At 39.2% G+C, this 18,438-nt stretch overlaps 1 protein-coding gene across 8 annotated transcripts in view; it reads right to left on the bottom strand.

The window, feature by feature from the left end:
- gbf1 (golgi brefeldin A resistant guanine nucleotide exchange factor 1) overlaps nt 1–18,438 on the bottom strand; it is a 148,996-nt gene that overhangs the window by 56,760 nt on the left and 73,798 nt on the right. For all 8 annotated transcript variants that reach the window (XM_041788730.1, XM_041788734.1, XM_041788736.1 and 5 more), the window contains exons 5-7: nt 7,035–7,153; nt 5,063–5,171; nt 4,381–4,441 (exon numbers count right to left, since the gene is read on the bottom strand). In XM_041788730.1, the coding sequence (XP_041644664.1) occupies nt 4,381–4,441; nt 5,063–5,171; nt 7,035–7,153 (289 nt within the window). The remainder of the gene's footprint in view (nt 1–4,380; nt 4,442–5,062; nt 5,172–7,034; nt 7,154–18,438) is intronic.

The following is an 18,438-nucleotide window of genomic DNA, read 5'->3' as shown; positions in this document are numbered from 1 at the left end:
CTCATTATTCCCTGCTAGAGGAGGGGGGGCAGCCCAGACTCTCTCACATCTCTATTATCCTCAGTCTGTGGACATGTGGGGGGCTGGGGTTGATAAATGAGATGTGAGAGAGTGAGCCGTATCAGAAGGATGTGGTAAAAATTTTTATCTCACGTTCACGTGCAGGAATGCGTCTGTTTACGACCCTGGCTGCTGGGCTTTTCTTGTTAAAGGATATGATAACAAGGTGCCATGGAAGAGTCCTGCCAGTAAATCAAAATAGGCCAAGAATGACCGGAGGGGGCATTGGTGGATGGTGACAAGCTTGGCAAAACCAACACTGGCCTTACTGGAGGGACTGAGGAGGAAATGGTAACCAGTTTTAATGATAAACGCTGTAAAATTCACCAAATATTCAGATTTAAGTATCACAAGAATCTGTTTTGATTGATGCACTTAAAAAATATCATCATAGATGTATAACAATATTAAAATCTCATATAATTATTATATGATCTCTGCCTCTTCATGTTCTCTAAAGAACATGAACAAGTTTTCACTCCTTGTGAAAGTTCATAATGAAAGAATGTGCTTTTAAGGGCCTAACTGAGGTTTTAAAGTGAGAAGTAAACTGTTAAACAGAGACGCCCACACATCTGTAGATGAAATCAGCATTTTTGGATGCAAAGCTTCAACATGTCTCTGCATGCAGGTCGGCATGCTCGTCTCCAGGTGTTTCTATTTGTTTGCGCTCTGGGAAAGATAGAGAGGCTGTCTTTTAATCCTGGATGGTGCATATCTTTCCGATGTATCCACCTTACTCCTAGCCCCATGATACTTTGCATGTTTCTGACTATTTCTGCCTCAGCTAAACCTTTCTTGCCAGTTTATATCATGTTTGGCATTTCAAACCCATTTCTGCTACTTTTAAAATCTAATTTCACCACCTTTCCCACCATTTTTTTCCATTATTAGCCCATTTTAGCTATTTTTAACATATTGTAATTCTGTTTTTAACATAAAGGATTTACAGTTTTAAGCGGGCTACTTACTACACAAATTAATTAAAATGTGCTTCTTTGATAAGAGTGGTTATCATTCAAGTTAAATCTAAAATACCACGGACCATGAGTTTGCTGGCCCCCAGTTTGGCTGGGTTTAGAAAGCTCTCCCATTTTTCCCTCTTATGTGCAGCCTTGTCTGCACATCACTATTCTTGAATGTGCATGGCTGTGTTCAGCCACCTTCAGGCACAGTGGGGGTCCCCGGTATCTGGCACCTTTATTTGTGGGGTTGCGGGCCGAAAAGGTTGAGAACCCCTGGTCTAAGGTACAAGGCTGTTACAGCATTTAGTTCAATTTGATTCATAACGCTGCTGTTTTTTGGGCTTATGAATTTATCAGTCTAATGCTGAAGCTCCTTAGGCCTGCGTCTCTATACTCAGACGGATGGAGCAGGGATCCAACGTCTCATGCTGTCTGACATTATTTACTGCAATATTAAAGCGCTATTATCACCCACTGTTAAAATATGAACAGTATGTTAACCAAAGGGGAATTTTATCACAGTTATCCTTAAAACCATCACCTATTTCATCTCTACTACACCACATACACTACACTGTACACAAAAAAATGATGATAGAATTGAGAACATTTTTTATTTCAGCTTGAAAGTATTGATAGAAATGAAGAAGTAGGACTGAATAAGTTTAGACTTCTTCCAACTCCTTTTCACTCATGTAAACTGACATGTGCAAGTAATTGCAGATGGAAGTAAATCTATATTTTTTTATGTTTTTTAAACCTGTGATTTACAGGAGAGGCACCTGGATGCAAATGAGGACCTCTGCTTCACACTGGAAGTTGGATGATCGCCACCACATCTCGTTGTCTAATACAGCAAGTCACCTGAACTGAACGTCTTCTTCGTTGTTTTCTTTGTGCGTCGCCGCCATATTAACAGAGGCAGGTCCACCACATAAAAACACACAAGTGGATGAGAAATATGCGAGTTTTCGGACCAACAAGCACAGTGATTACAAAAGATTAATTTTAATAAATCGATGAATGATCCAAATTCCCATATCACTGAGCACAGACAAAATATGTGATGGGAGATTGACTGGTTGGCCGGATGTCAACGTCGCCGCCATGTTGCCAGAGGCCAGAGTCTGCTACGTAATGCAAGTAGACAAGGAATATGCAAGTTTTCAGAATAGAAAGCTCAAACGGTCAGATAAAAATATGGAAAATATGGACCTCCAACCAGGTTATTCACAAGGGAGGGAGGATCAGATGTGCTCCGTTTCTTTACTAGCTGCCAAAAAACTATTTTAAAGTGTTAGGAGCAATAGCAGGGCATTTTTCACTTAATTAAGACCATTTCATGGCAGCCTGTATGGGGGCATTGATAAGAAAAATAAATCTTGTGAGAAATCTTGTGATGTTTTGGTCTCGCAAAATCTCATGGCACAAGCTCTCATCACACCCCTACCATTCAGTCAAATAATGAAGTGTTCATAACGTAACATCTCTAGAAGCTTGATCAAAGCCAACCCTGGACCTCTCCAGAAGACTAGAAGCCATTAATTTGTGACACATCCTCCATCTAACGGTCTCAGTGGAGACACACGCCATCAGAAATGAGATGAAAAAAACAAACTGTATTTGAGCTGTGTTTGTTCTGCAGGTGTGCTTCCTCACATGCAGATGAGCAGAGAGCTCCTTTTGTGGCTGATTCTCCTGATTGCTTCTGTCTGGGATCGCTGGCAAAGCTAATTCTGCATGTGTGTAGGTATGCCTCTTAGTATTTATGGGGCGGGGAGCTGTGCTGCCGAGGCACAGACCACCTTCATCTATATGCAGATCATGCCGTGTGAAGCTCAATTGGCTCATCCGCTTGTCTGTGGCTGAATGTGACTGGCACTCTGATGCATCAGGACAGGTTGCTCTGTGTGAGTGTGATGGGTGGAGAAGAGCTCTTATGCTAAATGCCAAAGGGGAAATCATGTTATGGCATTAGTGAATCAGTGGCCCATTGACCCTGTGCACAGTACCAAATGAAATTCATGAGCGTCGAGGGGAATAATGAGGGCTGGGAGACCGATATATGCAGATAACCACACATCTCTAATCCAGAGGTAATGGAGGAGTGCAGCTGCAGTGTATGATGGACTGAAACTGGAGGTTTATATATTTAAAGGACTCTTCACTCTCCTTTATTTAAAGCAGTACTGATATTTCTCATTAAGCAGAAATATGTAGAAATTTCACACTGGAATGTCTATATTAATTTAAAAAATGATTATATATTCAGTTGAGTTCTCACATTGCCTTGATATATTTCCAACAGTTTTGTATACCATTTACTTCTAATGTTTATAGGTGTAACAGGGATCTTCTTATGATGGCTGTCATGAAGGAGCTACTGTGAGAGAGAGGACTTATTTATAGTCGCCATGAAAATGCTGGATGTGACAAGAAAGGCTGCTACTGGATGAGGTGTTAACTGGTCCTTAGAGCTGCTGTATCTCATTCGTGTTTTGTGCTGCTTACCTGTGATGGACCGCCATTGTTCTTTGACATCAGCTAATATTGAGTTTAAATTTCTGAGCTCACCCCAGTAACACAACCCAACTCCCAAAATGTTGCCACCACGGGCTCGTTTATGAATGAGCCAGTCATAAACGAGCCTGTTCTACTAAATGGCTCTTTAATGTGAGCAACTGTAGCTAGCTCCTGTTTGAGTGCCAGTTTCCTTTCCTCCATCCATTGTCCCTATTTAATCCACATTTAAAAAGCCAAACTGGTATCAAATGAAGAGCAGTGTGGGAGCCAAACAGCCAGCTCTGCTGAGCTGAGTCAAGTGATCTGGATCTCTAAAAGGAGACCCAGATCATTTGGATCTCGTTCCTGTGAGAACAAGAGGGACTGGATGGACAGCTGAGGAAACACGGGTGTGATCAGAGTTTAATGAGCTAAACCATGACAGAACTGGCCTGAACCAAACAGAACCACTGTGTGGAAATGGACTGTAGATGAGTATTGTGTGACACTGCTCAACCAGGCATTATATCGAGTTCTTTTTAATCCCTGCCTGCTAACGTTTCACCAAGAGCATTTTTAAACTGTTTTTATTTTATCCTGAATATTTCACTGCTTTTGATACACAACAGTAGCTCAAGAAAATTAAGAATGGGTTCTCTTTTACACTTTGAATGCTTGTTTTGAATGTTCCTCAACAAAGTTGGCTTGAAGGCCTGACGTAATTTTGAAATATTTGAGAAATACAGTTTGATAAAAATAGGGCCTTGAAGCATCTAAACTCTAATTTCTGCTAATAAACCACCTCTGTTTGCATCCACTCATGTCCCATTCATCTATTAACTCATTCATGTACCTGGAGAAGAGTAGCTGCACCATGTCCACCAGTGTATGTTCAGCTGATTTCCTGAGGAGCTCTGCAAGCACAGAAAAGAAGTCAGAGGTTAGAAAGTCCCAAATATACCCGTTTTTCATCCAGTCAGTTCCAGGGCTGGTTCTGATTCTAGAGCTTGGGTTGGTTCCACTCAAGAACCATCAGAGAACCAGTTTGCTTTTCCACAGGATGGAGCTGAGAGACGCATCATCACACCACTTTTTCCCAGCAACACCAGCATTGGTAGCATCCTCCAGCTTTCTTCGTTCTTCATTCATGGTCCACACACAGTCAGGTGGCAGCTCCTCTCCTCCTTAGACTACTGCTGAGTGGTTTAACATCTACACTTGTTTTGCATCGTTGTGCAATTTTATTTTAACAGTGTTTCATTTTTCAGACATACAATGATAAATAAGAAATAGTTTGTTAAAAGATTGAGAGGAAAAAATACACAATTTAGGATCACATTAAATCAGTCATCTTGTGAAACACTTGGGTTTTCATTTTGCTATCTATTCAGGTTTCATGATGGTAAAAATGAGTCTGCACACAAAGCAGAAGCTTCAGTTCTTTACAGAATGATGATAGGATTAAAACCATGAATCTTTCTGTGAATTATTACCACGATAAAATCAGGGTTTCATATGTGAATAATGAAGCTCACCACTTAGCCGCATCTCGAAGCAGATCCTGAAGCAGGACTGCATGATCTCACACACAGACTCGTTGGTCAGATGAGCTCCGACTGGCGTCAGAAGGAGAGTCCTCAAGACCTGAACAGAGAATTACATGGAAAGAAGTTAGCATCAGTCAAGTCCATCAAAAATATAAACAGATAAGAAAAAATAAGAACAGAATTTAACTGTCGAGTGAACTCAACTCCCTGCTCTAAGTCTAATACTACCCACTTTAGAAAGCATCCAAGCTGTTCAGTAGTAAATAAAATATACATAAAGACATCACTGCTTAACTTTTCTTTACAGGCTTTCATTTGTTTGAATATTTACTAATGTCTATTAATAAATCACTTCTTGTTATTTTAAGAAACTTTGAGGATTTTTCCAAACTTTGCCCATGTGTCTACTCTGACTCAAAGAAAAAATGAACATATTTTGGAGGTAAATGGTCAAAGGTCACTGGGAGCTCAAATCTTGTAAACCCAGTATTTCAAAAATGCATCAAGGGATTTTTGATAAATTTTGCACTAATCTACACTTGAACTAGAGCAGTGGTTCTCATCTGGTCCCACCATAGGACCCACCAACACTTCTGTAATGTGAACTGTGACCCAAATTTATTTAATTTTTTTTAGCTGATAAATGAAAAATGTTGCAGTATGAACAAAGAGACAAGCCAAAACTTCAAGGTGACATGCATTCAAAGATTTCAATTTAGTCTTTTTTGCTTTTATAATCTTAATGTTGGTGAATTTTTTAAATCCTCAAAAAAATTATATATTATTAAAAGGAAAATCAATTTTCGTGAAGATATCTCTATCCAAGATAACAGGATACTTAGTGAAGATCTTAAGAAATCAACCAAGATGAACTCTTTGTCCTTCAAAACAGAGTAAAGTCAAATACAGGAACTAATTTCAGCCTAAGACTTCTAGATATTTTGAATTTTTTTAAATTCCAGGAACCGGTTCGCAACCCATTGAAAACAGCCCCGCGACCCACTTTTGGGTCTATATAAATTGACTATATAAACACATTTCTGCTTCTGCTTCTAAAAATGCAAATTCATACCAGCTATTTCATCTTTTTCTCTATTTCCTATATCCCAATTTCAGTGACATGTACAACCCATATTCCAAAAAAGTTGGGGCACAGTAAAATGTTAAAAAAAAAAAAAAAAAAAAGAAACATAAATCAAAGATTGTCAAATCTCATAAACCCATATTTTATTTACAACAGAACAAAAACATCATCAGATGTTGAAACTACTTTTTTTGAGATGTGTTGCTACTATCAAAATGAGCTAAAATTTTTCATGAAATGGTAAAATGTCTCAGTTTCAACCTCTGATATGTTGTTTATTTTCTGAAAAGTCACATGAGCTTCAGGTTTGATAGAAATGCCGCGGTACGGGATTCAAAGACTTGGATTGCATCAGTGGGACTGCACAACGGCTAGCTTCAAGAGGAAAATGTAACAGGCTACAATTTATGGTTCAAAAATGATTCAACTTTTAATATCCTGTGTCACTTCTTGTCATGTACAACAACGCCAGTCTGAAAGGTTCTTTAACAAACACATACAGTGAATAATCGTCACGCACCCTCCGTTCTTTGCTCCTGCAGTGGGTCCTTCAGTTCTTCTTCACTGCTCTGAAAACTCGTGTATGAAGTGTTTTCAAAATCTAACATTTAGTGTGGCTAAATATAAAGATAAACAAAATGGTACTGGATTGGTGTATAGATATGTTCTCGTGAGTATCAATACCTGTATTTTCAGCAGCATCGGATGTTTTTCTGATACTGGTTTCGGAATGGGAACAACTCCAGTATTTATGCACGAATTTGACCACTGCAGACTTACCTCGCTGTTTAACCGAAACTGTACAAAATGTGCCCCTACACTAGTAAAAAAATACAATTTCTACTTCTTGGTACAGGTTGTGGTTTTGGATTTTACCTGTAGGATTTTCATCAGGACGACTTCATCACTGGCGGGGTCTGTTCCCACAAATCGAGCGTGTGTGACTGCGTCTGCCATGTTCTCAATGGCCTCTGCTGCTGCTTCATGGTTAGCATCTGCAAACAGACAATAAACAGGTCAAATATCCCCAAAACATTACTCTTTTATTACAAGATTACTGGTCTCATATCGTAGCATCTTTGAATTATCTTCAAATAATGCCTGAGATTTTCAAAGAGGATTGTTGCAAACCTCTAATCTTAGAACATAACCTTTCTAGTGGTAAAATAAATGTTTAATGAGAAAATCTATCTAGTAGGGGTGATGACCGTTATCTAACTCAGCATCCAATAACACATCTCCAACCGCCTCATACCAAACACCCCCAGACAGAACTGGTACGGCCTGTCCGCATTGTCCTTTCTCTGGGATCTAATGACCAGATGTGGCCTTTTGTTGGAGGCGGGCTGGGACAAATTGGCTGTCAGAGCAACAGGAGCCAGTGTTTTTGAAACCTGAGCGGCTGGCCAGCTATCTGCCCGGAGCCAGCCTGTTTTCCTTTCCCATCGCCCTCTGGAGCAGCAATTCATTAACTAATAAGCACAGGGGAGGGGGGCGGAAGTACGGAGGGAGGGACAGATGAAGATCTGTGATGAGATGGTGGCTAAGGGTTTCAAGTGACACTGACCCTCGCTAACTGAAAATGAATGCAGTTAGACTTCAGTGAGTGGTTCGCAACTAGTGGGTCGGGATGTAAAAATGGGTCCATTTGTGCCCGGAAAGGAGAAAAGTGGCAAGAAGTCCATGGTATCAGAATGCCGTCAGTGGACATAAATCCATTTATTTATCAGGCAAAGTGCAAAAATGAAATAAGTGACTAAAGTCCTCTACAATAAAAATAAAAGAACATGCAAACATAAGGTGTCAGAGGACAGTAAACACATTTTCAGATAAACTGAGATGTAAAGTCGATTAGTCTAAAAAATGCAGACATCAAAACAAAGACAAAACATGTACCAACAAAAAGGTTATAATTATCAATTAAAATAATAATAAGATAAGAAAAAAGAAATACTAAGGACAGGAAGGGAATAAAAAAAGAGGAGAAAGTCAAATGAAAAAATTGTGTGGAAGGGGGAAGAATGGGTAGTTTTTGTTTTCTGCTGTTTATAAACTATAGGTGTGAATCTGCACTTTGCAAGAGTATAAAATTCTACTCTTCATTTACAGGCTGCACTCCTTTTATTCACTAAAATATAGAGTAATCAGGTCTCATTTTGACTGAAATTGGTCTATTTGATTTGACTGAACTTAATTTTATGATATAATTTAATAATGTGGCCTGATTTGATTTGATGCAATTCAATAAGATTTGTTTAAACTTATGAAGCTCTTGATGAATCTCTTGTTTTAAGTCCTTGATGATTCTCAGACGCCTGCGGTGGCATTAATGAGGTCAGAGAGCAGCTGTAAACTCTGTAGCTGTGTACACTAAATTGCACCGCTGCTAAATCCAAGACAGTTCAGCTCCTCCCTCAGACTGCTGCTCTGCAGACCACTGCTGCCAGACATCACAGCTGTCAGAACAAAAATACACTCAAAAACTTACAAAATAAAATCAGATTAAACTTAAGGTAACTGGTTCCGGTGAGGGTTAGGACACCAGAAGTGGAAAGGTTAAAGCCTGACCTGCAAAAACAAAATCTTTGATCTAGCCGACTTAACTCTCTGCACACAGGAAAACGCTCATCCTCCATGAAAACACTCTCACACAGTAAACGTAGCTAAAGCTTATGAAGCTAGGTTAGCTTATGTAGCTAAACCATTGTTAGGACTAATTTGGCTATGTAAGCTACATACATAAGGTAGCCTTCGTAAGTATGCTTGCTTTAGCTAGATTTGTTTAAGAAAACGTTGCTAAAGCTTATGAAGCTATGTTAGCTTATGTAGCTACAGCATTGCTGGGACTAATGTAACTATGTAGCTTCATTACATTTGTGGCTAACATTAGTATGTTTGCTTTAGCTAGATTTGTTTAAGAAAACTTTGCTAAAGCTTATGAAGCTATGTTAGCTTATGTAGCTATAGCATTGCTAGGACTAATGTGACTATGTAGCTACATTACATTTGTTGCTTACGTAAGTATGCTTGCTTTAGCTAGGTTCGTTTAAGATAACGTTGCTTAAGCTGCCTTTGCTATGTTGGCTACATACTAAATTTGATTGCGTAGCTGCTTTAGCTATGTTAGCTGTTGCTACGTAGCGTCACCTAAGAGAGCCACCATTTGCAAAACTACTTCTAAAATGGGAAATACTAGTAGCGGAAAAAATTATGTCACGTCTTTCTTAAATCAATGATAAATATGCTATTTCCATCAAGTTCTTCACTATAAAAGCCTGTAGTTGTTGTCTTTTTTGAGTGTTTTTATTGTGAAGGCCCACATCAGGAAATGTGCTTTATTTAGTAGCAATACGTGAGCAGGAGAGAAATCAAACTTAAATTACTGAAGCAGCTATAAAGAAGTGAAGACGGAGACTTATTTAATCATTTTTCTGTTATCGATACTCAGACTTGAGTTCAGTCTGCCATCACAGGTCTTTTTTGGCAGAGAAAGGTATTTGGAACACCTGAATATGCATTTAAATGCTGTAACACCACAATAATATACCATTACTGTAAAGAGAGACCCTCACATAAATTTTAGGTCATATTGCCCAGGCTTACTTTACATCATGTTTTCCACTAGTTGTAACTATTCTCTTTGTTCTCAAATGTTAATTGTTTTCAGGAGGATTGTGGCCTTCGAAACATATTTTTTCATCAATGTGTCTTCTTGGTAGAGAAAGGTTGGGTATCACTGGTTTAATGACTGGAGGCTGCTGGGAGGACCTGTAGAGCAGACAGCAGAGCAGTCTGAAGTTAATGGCTGAGATCGGGTTTACGTGTTGTCCAGGCCTTTTCCACAGGGCAATGCTCCCGTCCCTCCAGAGGGCGAGGGCAGCAACAAGCGTGGAAGTTGTGCTGAAAACATCCAACATCCAGACACAGAAACCGGAGCCACCGGGGGATCCGTCAGAATGTCAGAAGTGATATAAAACACTAATCCTTCTCTTGGCACTCAGACGGTACAGGCCGTGTCCGGAGGAGGGGTAGAGGGGGCATTGTTAAAATATGGCTGAGGCAAAGACAGGCTCAGTATGTGTGAGTGCCTGAGGGTATGTGGGCAAAGTCAATAGGGGGTTGAACCAGCTGCCACATAAAGCAGCTAAAGTGATATCAAACTCTGGTCACAGAAATCAAAGACGTGGCGTGAGAGAGCGCGAGCACAGAGCGCAGAGTGGCTGGTTTTTAAGTGAGCAGCGCACAAAAAGCTCTCAGGCTGCACGCTGCACAAGGGCCAATACATCTTTAGAAACCAAACAAAGGGACTGCTGCTTTTTCCACGGCCAGAGAAGAAAATTAGTTTGTTCACCTGTTCATCTTCTGAATAGCACAAGATCACCTTTCAGCCACGCTGCTGCTCTCAGCTTCAGCTACAACACAGAGTAGTTAATGCCCAGAATACATACAGTAAGAGTTTTGTTTGGGTTTATTAAAGACTAGTAATGGTGTTTATAAATCCATCTACAGTTACACTCCAAACGGGAGTGACGGGAAATGTTTGGCTCACAAAATAACCTACAAAAAAACAATCCTTCTGCTTTATTTTCATCTGATGACTTTACAGGAAGAAAAAACAACAAACAGAACTAAAATCCTAAAGTCTGATAAATTAGGAACAGGGAATAATTTCAAATATTTAAACAGTCATTAACAGGAGGTTTCATTTGATTATCATCTTTAAAAATCAAATCCATTATTCCCACAGGATGTTAGTTGTAATGTGGTCCTACCACCTGACACTGGCTGCAGCAGACCTAAGAGCTGTTTGTAAAATACTACTAAATAAAAAAACAAAGTGGCCATGTTCACTGACACAACTGAAGTGTTCAGGAACTACTTTCCCCTCTCTTAACCTAATCAAAGATCTATTTCAGTGCATATGATCAGTTTAATGATTTATTTAACTAGGGATGCATGATATTTGACTTTGACCGATATGCCGAAAAATCCAAACTAATTTTTGCCGATATTGATCCTGATTAAAAACACACCTTTCTTTAATAGGGAAAAAAAGTGTCTCTTGTGGAGGCTGAGTCAGTCAGAGCTGAGAGAGGAAAGGGTAGAGGTTTTATGTTTGGGACTTCATCTGTACCTGATGAAACACATGTGCATTTTACCAATATTTGAGGCTGATATATAATTTTTACTGCAGATATGTATGGCTGATACAGATGGCATGCATGTGAAATCTCAGTCAGTGAGACTCTGCTGATCCAGCTGCTGAGGGGCAGAAACCAGTTGGGAGTACTGTGCAAAGTGTTTGGTGCTTACCAAGATTTGAAAACTTAGATTAAGAAATGTTAGATAACTTATCTTGCTTTAAAAGTTAATTTCTTATTTTTAGCGTGGAACTTTACTGTATAATCTTAAATCAAGCATGATCATATCTTTTTTGTCTCAAAAAGCGTGATTGCGTGATTTAACAATCGCACACAAAGCATCGATAAAAAATGAAATTTATTGAGCAGAATACTTCTGAATTCTAACACGTTAAAACAACGTTGGAGGAAATGATACAGCCAGATTTCAGTAGAAACATAAAGATGCATGGTCTAAAAATATGGACTGGTTTTAACTTTTGTTTTAGTTTTAACAGGGATTTAGAATTATTTCAAGATGAACCAACTTTTTTAAGACACAGCTTAATAATACTTTACTAATAAGTATTTTTTCAGTAAATTTGATTATATTTTATTATATTATTTTAATTTTTCAGCTTACTTTGCATAAAGAAAGAAATTAAGGAAATTAATAAGTACAGTTCGCTTATTTTAGGCAGTAGGAAGTTCAGCTTAAAACCAGCATTTTCTGCTCATTTTAACCCTTTTGAAGGTTCTGCAGACTTACTTACTTCTAGATTTAACAATCTTATTTCAAGATAGCTTATGAAGTCAAATTATCTTGCGGCATGGACAGAATTTCACTAATTCTGAGTACCTTCCTACTCAGATTTAGTGTTTTTATCTTATATTTAGCCCCCCCCCTTTTTTTGCAGTGTAAGCAACAGGTATGCATAGAACTCCATCTTGATGATGTTCACTTCGTTGAGTTCAGATCATCAGCTGATAGAATTTGTTTAAAAAAATGCTTAGAGCGCTATGTTAATTAAGATACAAGACACTGGACTGTTACAGAAGCTACAAGTAAAATAAGTGATGAAAATAATATAAACTCAACTAAATTCCCCATCCTCTTGCTTTTACTGTAAAAGAAAATAAACCTTAAATTTCAGCGGATCAACCGTAAAATCTTATCTAAGGTGACGAGGCATCTAATAAAAACAAATTATGTATTTACAGCTGTATAAAATCCTGTCCAATTAACATGGCAACATTTATAGGGAAATTTAAAAAAGAATGTCAAGTCCATTAATATTTATTCCACATCAAATAAAGCAGTCTTTGTAAATCAACCAGATCGCTGTTTGGTAAAATACTGAAGTTATTTCTGTGAACGCTTCTTTAAATGAACAGATTTAACAATACAACAGTTTATATGTCATTGTGTGAAAACTCAGAGTTGTACCGTGTGAATTTGGACCATTAAAAATTAACAGGAAGTGCAGAGGCCTAGCGTTTTTAAGTCACTCACCCCGTGTGAGCAGTCGGCACGGGTTTGAATCTGGCCTGTGGCACTTTTCTGCTCTCTCATCCCTGTTTCTGATTCTGTCCACTACCCTTCTCTGTCAATAAAGACATAAAAAGCCCAAAAATAAATCTTAAAAATAAAAAGTAACTGCGGAATTAACCGGTGTCAAAGTTGAACTAGACTTAGGAAGACAGGCGGGGAACACTGATACCATTTTAAATTACACCCTAAATTTTTTATAAACAGATGTAACCACCACAGAAATTTTTATACAGATTATCTAAAGTAAAAAGAAGTACATCAATCACTAAGAAATGGAGGAACAAGCCTCATATTAACAAAACTTTGTCATTAATTCAGTTTCACATCCATCACTGACCACATATCAATGCCAAAAGTCCACCGAGTCTCTATCAAACAGTCTGGATCTCTGCGGAGCCCAAATATCCCAAATCTAAGATGATATTAGTCTGTTTTTTTCCCGTGGAGCAGACAAACATGTTTCAAATGTTTAGTCACTCAGCCAGGCTGAGCAGTTCATCCCCTCTACATCTGCTGTAAATACCACCAGAAATGTTCATTTTAGCAGATACCATTATCATTTCAATAATATTGTGCATCCCTATATTTAATGTAGTATTTTAATGTCTTAGTTGGAGTAAGTGGAAAGCCATTATGTGTCAGCATCAAGCTAACAGTTTTTAGGCCATCTTTGCCTTTATTTTGATAGGACAGCTGAAGAGAAACAGGAAACATTGGGAGAGGAAGAGTGGGGGAAAGACATGCACCAAACAGTGCCAAGACTGAGAAAAGATCCCGTGACCAGTGCACTGAGGACTGCAGCCTCAGTATAGGGGTGCCCTCTACAAAACATGCAAGCAAGCTAGATATCTGACCAGTAGTCCTTCCTCTTAAAATAAAGAGTCTACTGTCGTCGTTTCTGCTGAATTCTGCTGGACAAAAAAACACTGCACACAGCTTTTTCAGTGTCTGGGACTACTAAAAATGTGGTGATTTCTCTCTCTTTCTACCTGTGGATGTTTAGAGTCTCTGGGCTTTGTTGACCTCCATGTGAAGCTGTTTCTCATGCTGTGTGCTTCTCTCTCTTCTTGTCACAGTGATTTTATTCAAGAATAACAACGTATGGAACCCTTAAATCATGGCAGACTACAGCTGTACTCTAAGCTTATATACTCCACTAGTGGCTGCAGGTTAAGCCTCAGCTGAGCCTCGCTCTGAGCCCTAAGGGGGCGAGTGACCATGCGGCTGCTGGCAGCACGGAGAGGGGCTTTGCTGACTCGGCTGGGCAGGAGAAGCAGAGGGAGAAGGAAGAGGGAACGGGGGAGGAGAGACGAGCATGAGGAAAAGAGAGGGATCTGGATATCTGTCAGCAGCTAGGCTTAGTTTACTGCTCCCCTCATGCCAGTAGACCTCAGGCCACAGATTGAGAGGAATTATCTCCCACTAAATGAAACGGCTGAGTGAAATGAGTGGGTGTGAGGGGCAGATGATTTCCTCTCACTTTCTCTCAAGCCGTGCTCATGAAAAAAAAAAGTTAAAGGATGATGAAAGAGATGGGAATCAAAAAAAATGTTTGATTTTATTTATCAAGGGAAAAAGCCATCCAAACCAGCCTGGCCATATGCGAAAAAAGTCATTGTGCCCCCTTGTTAAATCATGAATTGACTGACAATTCACATCCAGACTTAACTACTGGAAGACCTGTTGAATGAATAAATCTCTTAAATAGAACCTGTCAGACAAAGTGAAGTAGGCTAAAAGATCTCTAAAAGCAACACATCATGGCACCGTCTAAAGAACTTCAAGAACAGATGAGAAATAAAGTCACTGATGTCTATCAGTCTGGAAAGGATTACAAAGACATTTCTGAGGCTTTGAGACTCAGTGAGAGCCATTACCCACAAATACAGAAAACTCGGAACAGTGTTAAATTTTCCCAAGAGTGGCCGGCTTACCAAAATGACTTCAGGAGTGCATGGGCGACTCATCCAGGATGTCCCAAAAGAACCCAGAACATCTAAAGACCTGCAGGACTCACTTGACTCATGATGAGAGTGCTCCAAGGCCAAAACCACTGCTGACCAAAAACACCACAAAGACTTGTCTCACATTTGACTAAAAACATCCTGATGATCCTGAAAACTTTTGGGAAAATATTCCTAGGACTGACCAGAAAAAAGGTGAACTTTTCGGACCGTATGCGTCCCGTTCAACTAAGACAGCATTTCATCAAAAGAACGTCATACCTACTGTCAAACATGGTGGTGGTAGTGTGATGGTTTACACCAGGAGCTGGACTACTTGGAACCATGAATTCTGCTCTCTAACAGAAAATCCAGAAAGGAAAATGTCCAGCCATCAGTTTATGACCTCAAGATCAAGAGCACTTGGGTTATGGAGCTGGACAATGATCCCAAACACACCAGCAAGTCCACCTCTGAATGGACCAAAAAACTAAATAAAGGTTTTTTGGAGCGGCCTTGGCAAAGTCTGGACTAAGATCTGAAACAATTCTCCAAAGAAGAGAGGGCCAAAATTGCTCAACAGGTTTAAGGGGCAATGACTTTTTCACATAGGGCCAAGGAGGTTTGGCTGCTTTTTTCCTGAATAAATGAAATCATCGTTCAAAACCTGACTAGTATTTACTCTGGTTATCTTTGTCTAATATTAAAATTTGTTTGATGAATGAAACATTCAAATGTGACAAATATGCAAAGAAATAAGAAACCAGGAAGGGTCCACAGCACTTTAAATCACTAGCAGAACTGCTGCTAAACATCCAACCATAATGTCTGCAGTTGCACATCCACTTTAAAGTGATTTATACTACAGCCTACAGAAAGAATCACATCATAACTCTGTGTTCTGTTGACTATACAACTAAAGGGGAACGATAGTGTAAGGTTCAGCTACCTAAATAATCCTAAACATTAACACACTGCAGCCTCTACTGAAAGCTTTCATTATAAACAGGAACAGAGACGGTTCAGCATGTCTCACAATGCTGCAGCAACAATAAAGCCTTTCTGTGTTGCTGAAGGTTACTAAACCAAAACAACTACAATATAAAGAACTATATCACATAAAACTTTAAGAATCAAAAAGAGATGAAAGTGTGCCTCGTGGCCTCAAAAGGCAGGTTTTGTGTTTCTTTGCAGCCAGGAGATGGCAGTACTCGACAACAGCAGCACTTTCTGTCTCCTCAGTGTAAGACACCCAAACTTCAGTTATGACTTTAACAAAAATCAGACATGAACATCAGGATTTGTTGTTAGGGATAAGCAACCAATGTGTCATTATTATATTATATGATTTGCAAGACTTGATCTGAAAAAAAAACTCCTGCAAAACCTCAACATTATAGTTTTAGATTGTTTTTGCATCAGAGATGCATTACATTATCAGGATGATAAAGATATTGACAGATAAACCCCTATAATGATAAAAATCTGTTTTAGAGGATGTGAAATAGCAGACAGCAGATGTGTCAGCTGTAATATCAGAAGAATGTACAATATGCATATATATATGCTTTCAGATGACCCTTGAAACTTGCAAAGCAGGAGCCTTTCAGCCCTGACTGAGAGTGGTAAACCTGACCTGACATTTTGCCCAGAGGTAGCAAATCCTGACTCTTTAAACCTATAAGTAACTCTAAAGACTGGGTGTGAGCTAGTTTTATTTTTTGTACTTGAATTTGGTGTTAGTTCAAGCATTTTCTTGGGAAAGCTGTTATTTAATGTGGAGCATTCATTTTAATTTGAAAGTAAAAGTTTGATAGAAAAGGGTCACATTTTAATTTAGAGCTCTGTGGTCATTCTGTTTTGACATTAATTTTGATCCCATCTACCTATAAAGGGCTTTAATCACAAAAACATGGCGCACAGTAAACCCAGCACTTTCCAACAGTGGTGTTCCTGAAGCTGAGGCTCTTCAGTTCAGCAAAGACTGCAGCTGTTTTGACAGCAGTGTAACGTTGACTCAACTCCTGCAATCTAAACTAACATCTGGTGACCTAAACTGGCAGAAACATGGTCATATTTCCATGATGAGGAAGATGAGGACAGGCGGTCCTGTGAGTACGCCAGCTAACGATAGACGATGAGATTCCTGATCTGAAATGACCATCAGTAACAGCAGAGGCTAAAATATAGGATCTTAACACAAGAGATGATACGCTTGGGAACAGTTCAGCCCACATGATATTAACACATGATCAGGATCTGGATGACATAACTGGACAGAACTGACTCATCTTTGCACTGAGAAGCATTCTGTTATTTAGATTCTGTCTGAAGAAGAGCAGCAAACTGAAATACTTCAGGTCTGATTTTGTTCTAATCTTGATGTATAACGACGTATAAGCTCATGAAAATCAAAAATCTAAACCAATCAACACCATGGTCACAAACCAGTTCCTGGTGTTTTTGGCTTCACTGTGGCCAGGTGCCAAGTCCTACCGCGAAAAGAAAATTATCTCTATAAAGCACGCTAGTAGAGAGGAAACAGTGAATGATTCTACTGATAAAACACCCCCACAGTTATCATGCTGTTCAAATTCTAATTATCATGACAACCAATTGCAAAAATTGGCAAAAAATATCACAGCAAATAATGTCCAGACAGCAGTCAACCTAGGTTTGTCTCCCAAGACGAAAGGGCAAAAAATATCCACAGGTTGACAGGCCATGAAAAGGAACATCTCAGGGAGGATTAGACACCACTGTCCCTCTCGTCTGCACCTCACTGCTCTGTCTGTAGGAGTTCAGAGATGCAGACAAGCAAGTAAGCTCAAGGAGAGCTTTCACAGTAGATGGAAATTAGCTTGCAAGCTAAATCTGGTCCAAAGCATCTTTTCTCTTTTGAGACTAATGTATTTTTTATATTTCCCCTGACGCAACCAAACTAAATAAACTAAACTAAACTAGATTAATCAATTCATGAGCTTGAAGTGCATCAGCATTAAATAAAAAAAACAAAACAAAATGTGGTACCTTCAACTGTCTGCTGTAGAGAACCTGCAACCTTATGAACAAAGTACCTGTGTTAATGAACATTTGATGATGTTTTAATGTTTGATTTAAACTAGGGCTGTTAACATGAACACGTTAACGCTCGTGATTGCGGATGTTTACGTGCCTGGGGGTGAAGAGGTGAGAGGCGGGTCAGACACAGCCAGCAGTGACGAGTGAGGAGACAGACCCGGGCCTGCTTAATGGTAATTTTCTTTTTAAAAAAGCTGGAGAATGTTAGTTAAGATAAAACCAAAACTGTGGGTACATGCTACAGTGATGAACTGCCTTTACACCGAAGCACAACGAGTCTTAAGTACCACCTTCAGGCAAAGCACATCTTTGTTAATGTTAGCAAAGATGCTAACAACAACACGGGATCAAGCCATGGTCATACCACTCTGTTCAGCTGCTTCAGGACAGTTTTCTTCCTCTGCTGCTCAGATAAATGCTGAAAAGTGCTCCCAAACTTTGAACAAGTCCTGTATTCTATATATCAAGATGTGTTCAAATGTCACATTGAAATGGGAAAATTAAGTTTTTGATGTGAAACTTCACAAAATACAGTGTGAATATGTGTTTCTATTTGAGGGATATACAAAAGATGTGACAGACTG

Source organism: Cheilinus undulatus, linkage group 6 (assembly GCF_018320785.1).
Source record: "Cheilinus undulatus linkage group 6, ASM1832078v1, whole genome shotgun sequence".
NCBI lineage: Eukaryota > Metazoa > Chordata > Actinopteri > Labriformes > Labridae > Cheilinus > Cheilinus undulatus.
This window is presented reverse-complemented; position numbering and strand designations above follow the sequence as displayed.